We start from the raw sequence: 17,537 nt of genomic DNA on the forward strand, positions 1-17,537 counted from the left end.
GAAAAAAAAAAAGAAAAAAAAAAGTTAGGAATCATTATCCGCTATGGAACACCCCGTCCATACATGCACTCATTTCTCCATTAATTAATGCTGCTTTAGAACCTTTTTCCCTACAAATTATACTTTAATCACTTATCTAATTTTTAGGTACGTTTGAAAGTATGATTAAGAAAAATAAAAAAGAGACAATGCAAAATCTTTTTCCCCAAGGCCCAAGGGTACTTATCCTGTCACCAACCATCGTTCATGAAACTAATAGGTATACAAGCTCAAATCTATTTCAAAAAATTGATCAACACTAAATATGATAAATACTACATTGTAAGAGAGTCAGTAATATAATATCTTCAAAAAATACACTTATAAAGCAAATATAACAAAGACACTAACTTATAGGGCAGTTTCAAAACCAGGACTTTCCATAATTTGCACGCATGACTTATCAGGGACTAACTCATCTTTCCTTTAATTTACTTCTATTTGTATTTTATATTTATACATAAACATGCACTATATATATATATATATATATATATATATATATATATAAAATTACTAGGACTATATACGAGGGTGGGGGCAACTGCCCCACTGTGGGTCAGCTCCTGAACTCAAGTATTAATTCATAATTAATTATTTTATATCTTTCCCCGTTAACTGTTTACACCCCAAGTGGAGTATATATATGCCCTTATCCTCATCCCCTCTCCTTTGAAGTGCTTTAATCACTTTTTCGATCCATTTCAAGTCTAAATCATCATCATGTTAAACTGACTTTTCTAAGTAAAACTCAAACCTTAGAATTAATTTTATATATTTCTGTATGGTGTGATGTGAAAAGTCCACAAGCTAATATTACTCGATTGACCTTTTATTTGATCTAAAATTCTTTAACATAACACATAAAAATCAACTTCTTACCTTAGTGCATTAGTCAGTAAAAAGATTTCGGTTATCAAAAAGTAAAATAAAACATCATTATCATATTAAAACATGAAAATTATGAGATATGTAAACACAAGAAATAATTCAGAATCTGTATATATTAAACTCCAAATTGGTTACAATGAGCATCAATCTAAATAAAATCTTGGTGTAATCTTCTGATTCTTCAATTGGATACCTTTAACACTCCACTAAATGGCCTCCGGAACTCAAATACTTGATCTTCAAAGAATAGCTTATATGGCTTGTTCTTCGTTGAAGGGCATATTAACTCAAATTGTTTGATCCTTAATGGCATAATCTTCTCGGATGAGATTTTAAAAATGATTTTATTTTCAAGATCATTTTATTGTGTGATCTCTGAATAAGTTTCAAAATTTTCGAATGACGAGAAAAGTTCATATATAACTATTACTTGAAATGTGTGTACCGGATAAATCCAACAAAAACTATGGTATGAAAGTGAAGACAAAGCGCGAGACACACGGGAGAAGGAAATCATGGTCTGGAAGAACATATATTCGCAATTGGCAATAATATTTATGAATCTATGGGCAAGGCGGCGGCCCCCCGAGGGGTTTTGGCATTCAAATCATCATATTTACATTGGATTTCATCGGACCACCCACACATGGTCGTGTCGCCTGATCCACCACCACCCTTATTCATCCCTCCATTCTCTACTATACAACCACCGTACCCACCATATATTATATTGCTGTCATCTCCTCTCCATTCTCCATCCCCACCTCGCAACCAACATTTATCATCAGTGTGCACACATGCATGATCTGATCTGCAGAACATTATACCAATGCAATAGTGAAGTTCCGGGTCGACCCCATTTTAAAAGTTGATGGCTTCTTTTAACCTAAGAGTTATGTAGCATGCATGAAAACGGAAAATGAGTCATATAAGCTCTTCTTTAAAAATCAAGTCACTTGAGGTCATATTTTCATTAGTATATATTACGGTATAATTATCATGCACGAATGATGTGTTGCCATGACCGTTTGTAGTAGTACGGGCAGCAGGGTAATTTCTAAGTCCGTGTAGTACTTTTGTAAAGTAATGCATTATATTATATATTTTGTTTGGTTATATTAATGAAAGAAAAAGAAATATGCACTTATTATAGTGTGGTTTGATGTGAAAAACTGCTGGGACCAAATTTAAAGGGATAAAAAACAAAGAGAAGGCAGAAGAATAGTGTGTGCTAACACTTGCACTGTTACACAGTACTAAAAACATCAAACGACCATACCATGCTAATGTTGTATGATAGGCCGAACATGATTGGATGTCCTAAAAAGCCGTAAATCGCGATCGTCGTTTTCTCTTCTACATAAAAAAAAAAAAGTAATAATAATAAATAAATTGTTTTGCACTTTTTGATATGCTTCCATTTTTGTAATTTAATTAACTTGCTTATATAAGTAACAATGGGCGTGAGATGAGATATAGGTCTTTTTAACTTTATAATTAAATGGCTCAAATCCGTTTTGCTTGAATTAAGTCCGATTAATTGAATTTTTTGAGTGTGTGATGAAGAAACCCAGGGACATTCTATGATAAGAAGACCATGTGTGACATGCTCGACCAATATCTGTTAGACAAGAATCAGACCCGTGACTTTTTAGATCGAATGATAATCATGTTCTACTTACTCAACATCTTTTTGAGAAAAATTAAATATTTTTTTATTTAAAGAAATTAAAGCCCGCAATCACTATCTACAGGTATGTGAAATTCGTCTTATGACCCTAGTCGACAAGGACCACAAGAAATTAAATCAGTCTAAGTTATCAATATCTTACCAATTCAAACCAATGACACTAATAAAGAGCTTCCACAAAAAATCAAGTTTAGAAACTTGTAATTATTAAGTTAATTTTTTCTGGTTCGGTTGCTTGTAAATTGAACATTCTTAACATTAGCATTGCTTGTAAATTGAACATTTCTTAACATTAGCATTGGTCTCATTACTACACTGCACTATATAGAGGTCCACTAGACTACCTACTAGTGTTTATTGCCAAAATGTATCATACTTCAAATCCTGCCATTTGTCAAGCATGGTATAGCTCACTCAACTCCAAGATGGTTAAATTTCATACCCATTAAATAATACTTCACTTTTTGACACACACACACACACACATATATATATATATATATATATATATGAAAATAATAATAATAATAATAAAATTTAATTTACGGGGAATGAAACATATAGTCATTACTCAAAAGCACACTCTCAAGGGGCCGGCTATTAAGAATTAGATGAAAATTGGAAAGTAGATGGTTCTTATTGTTTGCATAGACAGCTCAATTGGTTCCTGTGTGGTAGATTGTGGACAAGGACATAAGATCGAGTCTAACAAACGCAGTGTTAAAGTTACACCTAATGTGATGGTGGGAGTTTTGGATGGGCGAGAGAATTTCGCCTTTTGTGGACAAGAATAAGATGGTGAGGCTATCTAGGCTTGCAAATTGCTATAGCCGTTCCATATTTTTAGTTCATTAAATGGATATACCTATAAATACATTGTAATAAACACGAAAATATTTATTTTAATTAATTATATTAAATGTAAAGTATAGCCCATTTGAAATAAAAACAATAAATTTATTTCTTGAAAAAAGAATGTACAAATATATTCTGTATCTGGAAAAGGGTGGTGGCCGGTGGGGATGCCAGGACGGCAGGACCACACATAAAACAGCTCTGGTGGCGGCTCCGCCGCCACATAATAGTTATTTATCAGCTACCGATCATTCGATCATCAATGGAGTACAGTTCGTGGTGACTAGATATATATATATATATATATATATATATATATATATATATATATATATATATAATGAATGAATTAACAGGCGTAAAAATCGACAAGCTCGTCCAAGGATTCCGGCTGGGGATCGGCATTCTCGAGCATCCACAGCAAGTGTTCGAACAGCACAACTTCGCATCCGACGGCGATGGACTCGTCGGAGTAGCTGCCGGACCGCTCCGCCAGTTCCCGGAACAGGGGGTGGTCGATAATGTCGGAGCCGACCAGGTATCGGCGGCGGGACTTTCCCACGTACACCGGGTGGAGGTCCTTGGAAGAGGCGGCGGCGCTGTAAGGGACGGAGCAGTGCTCGTCGTCGTCGGAGAAGGAGTTGGTGGTGGCGACAACGACGGAGCTTCCGCCGCCTGTGCCGCGGCTGAGCTTGAAAGACTGCATTTTCTTGAGGACGGCTGACTTGATCTTCGTGAGCTTCCCTCCTTTAGCCATGGCGGATTGTTTGAAGAAATGAGGTTTGAGGTATATATGTTAGGTATGGGGTTGAGAGGGGTGAGGAGGAAGAGAGAAGAAGGTTGATATATAAAGTGAAGGGATGGGGGTAAAATGGGGAGATGAATTGATAAATCAAGGTGGCCCCATGCATGCAAGTCTTGAGAATTGATATTGTTGCACCAAAGGACAAGGCTCCTCATTTATGCTTAATTGTGATTAATTAAGAATTTTCTATTTTAATAAATAATTAATCACCCAAAAATCTTAGAGTCCAGCAGCATATGCTAAATCTAAACTGCTGTCACGTATGCTAAATCTAAACTGCAGTATGTGTTCATAACTAGTTTCTCAACATACTGAAGCATAAAGAGTGAATACTGCCCCATGAGACTCAAACCCACAACCTTTCATATGAGAGAACAACTTGGTACCACTAGACCACAAGTTTATTTGCAACCGTTGAGTTACCATGATTTACATCCTCCCAAATGCTCTGTCGGGTCGGGATGTGGGGCACTTAGGGTTGGGGTTCAGCCTTTTGGAAGAAACGTTAAAAGGATTCCAAATAACAAGGGTATATGGGTTTTGATGGGCAGAAGTCAAAATAACAACTAACCGTTCAATTCAAGGGGGAACCATGACACGATTACATAATTAAGGATGCTTTTGCGATGTTTGTCAACATTAAGATAGAATAATTCATTGTTAATATTGACTTAAGCATCCAATTTTATCCAATTTTCCGCAATGACAGGGTAGACACTCACCGCACGTCGAGACTGCTAAGGTCTTCCCTTGACTCCTGCTTAGGAACATTTTTCTTTAATGTTAATTAGTTCATCATCATATATACATTAATTAAGCATTTCAGATAAACCCCATATTCGGTGGTAATTAATTGGACTCACCTTCACCTTTTATTTTGTTGGGTAACGAGAAAAATACGTAGCCGATCACTACTTAAGAATGTATAATGACTCACAAATCATATATAAAGGAACGTAAACTGTACTAAAAAGACTATGTGCAACGAATTCAACTGATAAGGTGTTGGTAAGACCATCCATATTTCTTCTTTTTACTCGTTATACTATCCTACATTACATATATATATATATATATATATATATATATATATATATTACGCGATTAATGAAATGTTCAATGAGAAAAAAAATAGCAAAATTATAAATCCACGTAAAAAAAAAAAAAAAAAAAAAAGATGAACAAAAATTAATGATTTTCAGCCGTGACCAACATATTTTATGTTCAAATCTTATAATGAATTGATTTTAATATAATTTTTTAGATAAGATTAGATATTCAACGAGAAACGAAAAAATAGAAAATAAATTTAATTTTATTGTTTCGGAAGTAGTTTAACTTACTAAAGCTTTATTATTAGTTATTGGTAATAACCATATACCTTAATAAAAGTTTTTTTTTTAAATAGTAATAATAAAAGACCCAGAACGTTTTTCTTATTACAAGAACATTTGTTGGTGAAAGTGACAGACATGTGGAACCGCAAGGGGAGTGTCGTCAACTTCTGGATAGGATTCTTAAACTTTTTATCCAATTTAATATATTTATGGTGGAGATACATCGTATTTTATACGAAAAGTCGTATTATACAATCATTTGTCCAATTAGAGATAAATTGGGGAATATTAGATTAACTGTTTTTGTTAGTTATGGAGTATAGGTACATATCGGAGGCAATTCCACCTGAGTTAGTTAAACAGTTAATTTGATAATTATATAATTTTATGTTCAACTCTCAGCTGGAGCAACATATTTGTCTTCTCAATTGAAGTCGGTCAGCTGTAAAATTTGTCATTGACCTTTTAAGTTTGAGTCAATCAGTTATGAATAATCTAATTTAGTTTACCTCATCATAGTCACCTTGTGGTTTTTTTTTTTATCAACTAGGGTCATAAAACATATTTCATTTAGAGCACACCTCCTTTTGACCATTTTAATTTGTGATTTTTTGTTGTCTAGAATTACAAGACGAGATTTTACCAGAGTACACATCCGAATAGCGACTACAAATTTTTCTGTAATTAAAGAATATAAGGACAAAGTTAAGGAGATGTCTTTTTAAAAAAAAAAAAAGAATTAATTATAATATTTTGTTTGAACTAGAGAATAATCAATTAACTAACTCTAATTAATTATATTAATGCGGAAAAAAAGGAATTATATGGAATTTTTAATTGATCTTTTTTAAACGTCAAAGCTTTTGTTAGATCGTTCTCTAAATGATTGAACTAAAATAGTGTGAAACATATTGTATGCATAATGCACCATATTATTCAATTGTTAATGATTATATTAACTTTGTCCATTTGTGATTATTAAGGATGTAGGGCTCAAATTGCATTGAGAACCACTCACATGTTATTTACAAAGCCTAACTTATCAAGTCTTAATCAAGTAGTAGTGATGCACTAAAAATAGGGAAAAAATATATATCAAATTGTAATTAAAGTAAAAAAAGAGTTTAATTTTCTCTTTTCTTTCGATGACAAGGAAAACATGCATGTAGCCACCAAAGAGATGAGGTAAATCGAAAAATTTATGTAACAAGTTCAACTGTGAAGGTGTTTATAACAAAAATAAAACTTGTATTCTTCTAATATAATAATCATGAAAATTTTAAACAAAACTTACATAGGTAAAGATAATGACATTGAAAATTAATATAGAGAGTGTTTGGTAAATAGTTGTTGTTAGCTAATTGGAGTTAGTGTGTTTGACTAGTTGATAACATTAGCTGATTGTAAAAAAGTATTTAGTAAATTAGTTCTTAGCTGATAGCTGAATACATGCAAAATAACTTTTTCAAAAAACTGATTGAAAAACTACTTTGAGCACCTTTTTTGAATTTTAGCATTTTGGAGTAATAAATATATACCACAAACAACTAATTAATTAAACACTTATATTAATTGTTTAACCAAACCAAATAATTAATAGTGATCAAATAAATCAAAATTAGCCGATAAGTTATTAAATAGGAGACATAATAATGATTAAGGTGGTCAAAATATACATACATGTAAATGCAAACTGGTGACAGTGATAGAAACATGATATATGTGTTGAACACATGGACTCCCACCATATATGTTCCAAGCTTGATTTCATCCACCACGTACCCGTACTTCAATCTCTTAACGCATTAACTTCTTTATGTCGCCCGACGCCCATTCCATGCATCCTCACCTCCATGTGGATATATAATTCTTGTATTTGCTACTCCACATCTGTACCTACATGCCTACATTATATATATGTTTCATCAAATAAATCCAATTTCTACTAATAAATGCTATTCTTTTTAATGTGTGATGTGTGTGTCTCTGTACACACACACACATATATATATATATATGGGAAGATCCATATGAGAACATGTTCCCAGGACTAATCTGATCTATTTACTTAGCTTGGGAATGATTGAAGGTTGTTGAAAAATAAGGAGAAAAAAAAAGAGGCAAGTCTTATAAATATTGTATAGTTGTGATCAGTTCTCACTTTTTACTCACTACTGAAAATTATGAAATTTCCGACCACTTGAAAGTAATCTTAAATCAAGTCGATAGTAAAAAATGGTCGAAAATAGCAACAAAGGTTTTTTCGGATACCAAAAATGATCGGAACAAAGCTTTCAACTTGATTTAAGATCACTTTCATGTGGTCGCATATTTCATAATTTCCAGTAGTGACTAAAAGATTTTATATATATATATATATATATATATATATATATATATATATATATATATATACATACATTATGTACTTACAGTTAACAATTTATGTACATGTAAACAAATAACTTGATAATTGGTGACACATAACATGATAGTTACATGTACATAAACTATTAACTGCATGTACAAATGTGTCAACTATATATATAAAATTTGACTTGATAATTGCTGACACAGAATATGATAAGTACAGCAGGTATAAAAACTATCCACATGTCAACTATAAATACAGAATTTGAAGGTTGTTTTTGGACCAGGGTCTACAATATAAGATAGACCCTAATCTATGATATAATTTACCGTGCATAATCACTCAGCCAACCAAACTAGTTACTTATTAATTTCTATTAATCATGCCGGCCTATGCTCAAACGGATAAAATGAATAAACAATATAAATTAAATGAACATACTGTTAGTTGATTCTTTAATTATACTTAAACTAGTGATTTATTTATCTTTTTAATTTAAAAAATACGATACCACATCACTGGATAACATTATACCAACTTTGTTGTATTCATATCTTAACATACATTAATTTAAATGTGTGTTTAATCGAATCTAGTTTAGATCAATGAACCATTTTGATGAGTCATTAAATTAAAGATGCTATTAGATGGGAAAAAGTCACACATTAGATCATGCTTAAGAAACTAATCACTGCTCATGACGGCGCTCTGTTCCTCATCAAAGTCCAAGAGAAAATGACAAATCGAACATGGTTGCTAACAAAAAAAGGGGGAACTTTCTAGAGTTGTTAATCCTATATTATATAACATAAGATAGAACCTAGCCAGTAATTATGTTGTTCGAGATTCCTCTCAATAAATTTTAAAAAGGCGAAGAATTAAATAGGCTTGAAATTGCTTTCAAAAAAAAATAGGCTTGAAATTTTTACGAAAAAATTAATTAAATTCATAAACTTTAAAAAATTATTATTAAATACTTAATTAATTTTTTTGTATACAATATATTTTACCATTCTCCTTTTTTAAAATCAAGATTTGGTAATTTTGGGTGTTTGGAACATTAGAAGGTAAGGGTTGTGTCATGTCACTATCAATGAACCTGTATATAAAATGGGAGTTTTTTGATTGTTTTGAAGATTTGATTCTTCACTGCAAATACATTCCAATCATTGCAGGATTTGCAGTTGCCCCCAAACAATTTTAATTACATCAAGTTATTCATAAAATAATGTTAATATTTTTTTAATGTTTAATATCCAATTATGGATGATACAAATTCCTTTAAGGAGACAAATTTCAAATGAATGACTCCCTACATTAATTCGTTGTTAAGTTAGAGAATTTTGTAGAGCTAAGATTAATCCAAATAGGGATATCATTTTCTATGGGATACATTTAGAAAAGTGATTGGAGCAGTTGGGACGATTCACTGTTTAAATCGTTCCCTGAATGGTTATTTGAATTAGGGATTAAAAAAGTCGAGACAAGCTTGAACTTAAGTAAAATTAAATTAAATTTAATATAATTATAATAAATTGAGTTCGAGCTATAACTCCATCAAACTTAAAGTTTTAGCCTCAAGTTCATGAATTTATCAATTTTTATAATGCTTGAGGTCAATTCATTTGGCTTGAATTGAGCTTAAATTTTATTAATTATATTTATTTATAAGTCTCTAATTTGGTTCAAAATAACTCATTTGAATTCTATACAGCTCCATAAGTCACGAGGCAAAAAATTTTAAACTTAAAATTAGCTTGATTACTTAATGAGCTAGCTACCATTCAAATTTGACTAAACTCGAATAGAACTTTGATCGAATAACTCACAAATAGTTCAACTCATTTGTGTCCTCATTTAACCGAATTATAGCTAGGGTTAAAAGGTACTTAAGTGCAAAAATTACAACTGAAAGTATAATAATTATGCAAGAATAATACAATTGAAATAACTCAATCACTCTAATCTCACTTTAATAATTCTAATTTCATTGGTCATTCAAACCAAACCTTAGACCTTAGCTGAATGTATGCCTCGTTGGATTAATTAATCTGTGCTTAAGAATAATGATCAGATTAACTGTTCTAATCTGACAAGATGCCGTCAGGAAAAAACTCAGAACAATGAACAAAGGCTTAATGTTTGAAGGCAGTAGTGTAGTGCAGTAGAGTAGGGTAGGGCGTCTGGCTCAAGGGCATGTGCATCAGATCAGTGCAGTTTTATATGTAATCCCAGAGATTACATATAATCTAATTTAGAATTAATTAAAATTCGATATATATCTTTATGGGAAGAAAATAAACATGTCGGCACCTAATAATCTAATCTGACTCAAATGTGATCGATATGTCAACTTTTAATAATATATTTACAAGATAATCTATATCTATATCTATATCTATATATATATAAAAGTAAAATCCTCCTAACAAATTTTCCCCCCAAAACTTTTGTAGTAAAACTTATTTGGTAAGTAAATGTCAAATGGAAATTAAATAAATAATAATACTAATAATAATAATAATAATAATGTTATTACCTTAAATAAATAATTTATTATACTTTCCTTTTGAATTAGTATTTTCTACCTATAAATACAAGGGCTTCTTTAATCAAAGAATCTCAGACTCATCTCTCTGCTTTCTTCTTGTATAATTTGGAATTTATGCATAGTGCATATATAAATTACACAGAATTTATAAAACGTTAATGTTAATGTTAATTTTAATAATAATAATAACAACAACAACAATAATAAATCATAATAATAATTTTAAATTCTGAATTATAAATTAGGTATTATGATAATATATATATATATATATATATATATATATATATTATATTATATTATTATTATATATTATTATTATTATTATTATTTATATATTAAAAAAATCATCCTATTTCATTTTCTCGCCCAAACTTTTGTAGTAAAGATTATTTGGTAAGTAAATGTCAAATGAAAATAAAATAAAATTTATTAATTGGTAATATTATGTATGGTATTATATTATATAATAATATAATTGATAATATTATTGTTCAAGTATAATAAAAATCCTATGTAATAATGTAATAATAATAAAATTAAATTAAATTAATAATAATAATAATAATAATCCAAACAGAACTATATACAAAATAAAATTAAAATTTTTTTAAAAGAAAATAAGAAGAAGACAAAGGTGTCTTCCCTTTGTAAATGATGTGGGTTCATTTTGATCCCACATTGAAAATGTTTGAAAAGAGAAACTCTTGAACTCCTCTATATAAGAGGAGCAATGCTCCTCTTACAAACATATATAATTGTTTGCCCATCAATGTGGGCAAGTATTGAGAAGTCCAAAGACTTTTTTTTTTTTAGTACTATTGACCCGTCAAATTATGCTGTGGAATCGTGTCCTCCTTGCTAGGTGGACACGATTCTAAAATTGTTCATAATTATGAATATATAGTTCAAAAATTATGAATATATAGTTTTATAAGTATGAACATAGTGTTGTGAACATAATTATGAACATATAATTATGTAATTATGAATATAGAGATTCAATAACTGTGAATATGAAGTTCAAAAATTATGTATATATATATTTATAATTATGAATATATAATTCAGTAACTATGAACATAGAATTCTGTAATTATGAATATGTAATTCAATAATTATGAATATGATGTTCAAAGATTATGAATATTTAGCTTTATAATTATGAACATATAGTTAAGTAATTATTAACATAAAAATGTGTCCACCTTGCAAGGTGGACTCGGTTCCACAGCATAACTATTCAATTGACCCTGTTACATGTAGTATATGTTCATATAAAGTTTCTCAACCTATTGAAGCCCAACGTGTCAAAAAGACTCTTATTTAAGAAACATTATCTTAATGGCTTCTTATTTTAGTTTTTTTTTTTTTTTTTTAATTTATTAGGGGGTTTGGGAAAGATTAACCCAAAATGTATATGAGTTGTTTTAGTTTTTAGCAATTTCGAGCAAATTGCTAAGTTATTAAATAATATTTTTAGTGTTTTGATTAAATATAAAATATTAAACAGACGAATTTCTTAAAATTTTGGCAAATTTGCCAAATAATCAAATTACAACAACAACAACAATAATAATAATAACAACAACAACAACAACAACAAAAAAAAAAAAAATAATAATAATAATAATAATAATAATAATCCAAACAAAACTATATACAAAATAAAATTAAATTTAAAAAAAAATGACAGAGGGGAGTCACGGGCTCCTTTTGTAAATGATGTGGGATCATTTTGATCCCGCATTGAAAATGTTTCAAAAGAGAGAGTTTCTCTATATAAGAGGAGCAATGATCCTCTTACAAACATAATTGTTTGTCTATCAATGTGGGCAAGTATTGAGAAGTCCAAAGGCTTTTTTTTTTTTAATTAATTAACACAAACAACAAGCTATAAATAGCAAACAAAACTATATACAAAATAAAATTTAAATTTTTTTAAAAAAAAAAAAAAAAAAGAAGACAAAAGGGAGCCACGGGCTCCCCTTTGTAAATGATGTTGGATCATTTTCATTCCACATTGAAAATGTTTGGAAAATGAGCTATTGAGCTCCTCTTACAAACATAATTGTTTGCCCATCAATGCGGGCAAATATTGAGAAGTCCAAAATGTATATGAGTTGTTTTAGTTTTTAGCAATTTCGAGCAAATTGCTAAGTTATTAAATAATATTTTTGGTGTTTTGATTAAATTAAATATAAAATGTTAAACACACAAATTTCTTAAAATTTTGACGAATTTGCCAAATAATCAAATTACAATAATAACCACCACACCAACAACAATAACAACAATAATATAATAATAATAGTAATCCAAACAAAACTATATACAAAATAAAATTAAGTTAAAAAAAAAAAAAAAGACAAAGTGGAGTCACGGGCTCCCTTTATAAATGATGTGTGATCACTTTGATCCCACATTGAAAATATTTGAAAAGAGAGAGCTCCTCCATATAAGAGGAGCATTGCCGCTCTTACAAACATAATTGCTTGCCCAACAATGTGGGCAAGTATTGAGAAGTGAAAATGTTCTTATTTAAGAAGTCTTTACTTTGTCTTTTTATTTATTTATTTATTATTAGTGGGGGTTGTGAAAGATTAACCCGAAATGTATGTGTTGTATTAGTTTGTAGCAGTTTGGAGCACATTATTAAGTTATTATATTATTTTTTTAGTGTTTTGATTAAAGTTAAAATGATGAATTTGTTAAAATTTTAGCGTATTTATCACTAATAATAATAATAATAATAATAATAATAATAATAATAATAATCCAAACAAAACGATAAACAAAATAAAATAATTTTTTTTAAAAAAAAAAAAAGAAGAAGACAAAAAGGAGCCACGTGCTCCCATTTGTAAATGATGTTGGATCATTTTGATCCCACATTGAAAATGTTTGGAAAGATGAGCTTTTGAGCTCCTCTATATAAGAGGAGCAACGCTCCTCAACGTGGGCAAGTATTGAAAATTCCAAAGGTTTATGTACGTGGGCAAGTATTGAAAATTCCAAAGGTTTATGTACGTGGGCAAATTATGTTGTGGAATCGTGGTCACCTTACAAGGTAGACAATGTTCTAAAATTGTTCATAATTATGAATATATAAAGTTCAAAAATTATGAATATATAGTTCTATAATTATGCACATAGTGAAAATGCTTGAAAAGAGGAGCTCTTGAGCTCCTCTATATAAGAGGTACAAACATAATTGTTTGCCCATCAATGTGACAAGTATTGAGAAGTCAAAATGTTATTATTTAAGAAACTTTAGTTTTGTCTTCTTATTTTAGTTTTTTTTTTATTTTTTATTTATTATGTATTGTTTATTTATTTATTTATTTATTATTTATTATTTATTATGTATTATTTATTTATTATTAGTGGGGGTTTGGAAAGATAAACCCAAAATGTATGTATTGTTTTAATTTTTAGCAGTTTGGAGCAAATTACTGAGTTATTAAATAATATTTTTGGTATTTTGATTAAAGATAAATTGTTAAAATGACGAATTTTCCAATAATCAAATAATAATAATAATAATAATAATAATAATAATAATAATAATAATAATAATAATAATTCAAACAGAACGATATACAAAATAAATAAATAAATAAATAAATAAATAAATAAATAAAAAAGACGGAAGGGAGCCCGTGGCTCCCTTTGTAAATGATGTGAGATCATTTTGATCTCACATTGAAAATGTTTGAAAAAAGGAGCTCTTGATCTCATCTTTCAAACATAATTGCTTGCTCATCAATGTAGACAAGTATTGAGAAGTCCAAAGTCTTTTTTTTTTTTTTTTTTGGTTTCTTAGTTTTTGTTTTTGTTTTGAGAGAAGTAAAGAAAAATTAAAAATGGAAAAGAAATATTTCAATAATAATATTTTACATAATCAAATAGTAAAGACATATTTAAAAAAAAATAGTAATGGTAAATTAAAAATGGAACGAAAATATTTCATTAATAATATTCTAAATCTTCAAATTAAAATGGAACTGAAATTAGGTAAAAATATCACTGCATCTATATTTTAATTGACTAATTGACTGAAAATAAAAAATAATAATTGACTGAAAATTAATCTAATATTACTAATTGACTGAAAATATAAAAGGAAATGAATATTGATAATTGATTGCAAATAAAAAAAATGATCCATAATTGACTAAAAAAAATGGTCAGATCATTGCATTTTAATTAAAAATGTAATGAAAATTAAAAATTAGAGAAAAATATTTTAATAATAATATTATACATTATCAATACTAAATGCATATTTTAAACAATAGTAAAGGTAAATTAAAAATGAAATAGAAATATTTCAATAATAATATCTACATCATCAAATAAAAATGGAACGAAAATTAGGTAAAAATATCACTGCATTAGATATTCTAATTAACTAATTGATTGAAAATTTTTAAAAAAAATTGTCTGAAAATGAATCTAATATTACTAATTGTCTGAAAATATAAAAGGATAACTAATTGAGTGATATTTTACCATTATATATTTTCACCCAAGTAACCCGTCTTGATGAAGTGAAGGTCTTAGCTCTAGACGAAGATGAACAAGATTGTGTTGTCACTACTAATGCCGTCTACAAAGAGATTTCAATAATGTGTAAATATAATCAGTGATATTATTTTTTTTTTAAATGAAAAAATTGTTATATATCCAGACAAATATATATATATATATATATATATATATATATATATATATATATATATATCTTCCATACAAATGAGTAATGATAGCAATTCATTTCTATAACTGAGTTGTTAGAGAACGAGCACATTTGTCTAATTTATGAAAATACTAAAAAATGATAAATAAAATCTTCAAAGTTATAGCACCGCATGCGTACATCTAGATATTAGCTATTCATTTGAGCAATTATGTGCACAAATTCAAGCAATGATAACATTAAAATATATAAACGATCCAAATCATATCTTTAATTGTACTATATAATATTTGATGTTCTAATTTAAATAATTATATATCCCTTAATATATTCTCAATATATTACAACAAATCCATTCCGTGCATCGCACGGGTGCAAATACTAGTTATAATTAAAATCTAATATTATGTTTTGTTATGGAGTATAATATTTGAACGTAAAAATACTTAATTATTACAAATTTTGTATAAGACTTCTTTTATTGAGCATAGTGTCTATTCATATATACTTTCTCAAAATATTGAAGTTCAACGAGTCAATATCGCTTCCAGGAGGCTAAAACCTATGACTTTCCACTTGAGAGAGTTATTTCATGCCGCTTGACCACAAAGTCTTTGACTTGAGCATATTCAAGTTAAGTTGAGCTTTAGTTGCTCTAAGTTTTTATTTCCCAAATTGAACCGAATTTCAAACTTTGACTATTCGTGCTTGGCAAATTTTTTTTTTTTTTTGTTGTTGTGGAATTGTAAGGTGGACACGGTTCCACAACTGTTCACAACTATAAATATATAGTTCAAAAATTATGAACATATACTTTTATAATTATGAAAATAGAGTTGTGAACATAATTATGAGCATATAGTTCTGTAATTATGAATATAGAGATTCGATAATTGTGAATATGAAGTTCAAAAATTATGAATATATATAGCTTTATAATTATGAACATATGGTTCAGTAATTATGAACGTAGAACTCTGTAATTGTGAATATAAAGTTCTATAATTATGAATATGAAATTTAAAAATTATGAATATATAACTTTATAATTATGAACATAGACCCGTGTTTACCTTGCAAGATGGACACGGTTCCACAGCACAGCATAACGATTGTCACAGTAACATGTGGGCCGAATTGTAGCCCATAAGCCCAACCGAATCTCCATGAATGTCAAAAAAGCATTGAAGTATTTGGGCCGAATAGCCCACTAACTCAGCTATTGATTGTTACGATGGACCATGATCCACAAAATGATGTTGTTTCTTTAAGTAAAAAGAAATGATGGTAATTATGTTTAACTAATTTCATATTTATAATGTGCTCAAAATAAAATAAATTTATTGTGTATCTAAAATAAAATTGAATAATATATCTTAGATATTGAGTATATATTGTCAATAAAATTGTATTTGAATTAAAATAATATTTTATAAGTTACACATATTTGAGTGTAAATTATTTAATAAAATTGTATTTGAATAAGAATTATACTTTAATGGTGTTGTAATAAAAACTAACTACAATATGTATAAAATAAAATTCAATAATAGAGTTAGTTCAATTTTTAGTCGTAAATTAGTGGTTGTCCATTTTAAGTTTTTTTTTTTTTTTTTTTTTTAACCAAAGTATCCAATTTTAGTCTTATTATTATTATTATTATTATTATTATTATTATTATTATTATTATGACATGACCATTTTTGGTCATTTTTCAATAAAATAGTTAAAATATCGTTAAATACAATGACATTTTGGTCTTCATTTATAATTTCTTTCACAAAAATAAACATAAAAATATAGCGGTTTAACCTTCTTTGTATAAAAAAGATTAAAATGTCTTTGTATTTAACAACATTTCAACGATTCTGTTTATGAGAGACTAAAAATGATAATGCAATAATAATACTAGGACCAAATGAAGATGTTATAATAAAAAATAACTAAAGATAAATTGTCACCTATAAATCTAGAACAAAAAATGAAAATAACTGTTGAATAATAAGTCTCTTATATTAAGTGAAGATTGTGAAATTAAATTGTGATTGAATCAAAATAATATTTTAGTTATACTCTATTAAAATTACAATGTATATAAAATGGAATAGAAAACATCATAAAAACAAAATTAATTTGATATAACAAAGATTTTTTTTTAATACTACTGACTCTATTACAATACTGCAGTATCTGTTTATAATTACTTTCTCAAATAAAAGAAGAACAAAAAGTCAATATTATATTTATTGAGACCTACATCGAGCAACTTGTGCCAAAAAATCATTTTGCACCGTGA

At 28.5% G+C, this 17,537-nt stretch overlaps 1 protein-coding gene across 2 annotated transcripts; it reads right to left on the reverse strand.

Annotated features, from left to right (window-relative positions):
- Positions 1-3,556: 3,556 nt before the first annotated feature.
- LOC109187571 (auxin-responsive protein SAUR50-like) lies at positions 3,557-4,288 on the reverse strand. Of its 2 annotated transcripts, none has more exons than XM_019337799.1 (2): positions 3,811-4,288; positions 3,557-3,773 (listed from the first exon to the last, which is right to left on the reverse strand). In XM_019337799.1, the coding sequence occupies exon 1, from the start codon at positions 4,230-4,232 to the stop codon at positions 3,825-3,827; it is 408 nt and encodes a 135-aa protein (XP_019193344.1). In that variant the 5' UTR covers positions 4,233-4,288; the 3' UTR covers positions 3,557-3,773; positions 3,811-3,824. The 2 variants fall into 2 exon arrangements, with proteins under 2 accessions (XP_019193344.1, XP_019193343.1); XM_019337798.1 differs by having other exon boundaries at positions 3,557-3,734; positions 3,801-4,288.
- Between the last annotated feature and the right edge of the window lie 13,249 nt (positions 4,289-17,537).

Source organism: Ipomoea nil, unplaced genomic scaffold (assembly GCF_001879475.1).
Source record: "Ipomoea nil cultivar Tokyo-kokei standard unplaced genomic scaffold, Asagao_1.1 scaffold1421, whole genome shotgun sequence".
In the NCBI taxonomy this organism is placed as follows: domain Eukaryota; kingdom Viridiplantae; phylum Streptophyta; class Magnoliopsida; order Solanales; family Convolvulaceae; genus Ipomoea; species Ipomoea nil.

Excerpts from the sequence above, each read along its gene's own strand:
- LOC109187571 (XM_019337799.1), bottom strand. The coding sequence starts at position 4,232 with ATGGCTAAAGGAGGGAAGCTCACGAAGATCAAGTCAGCCGTCCTCAAG.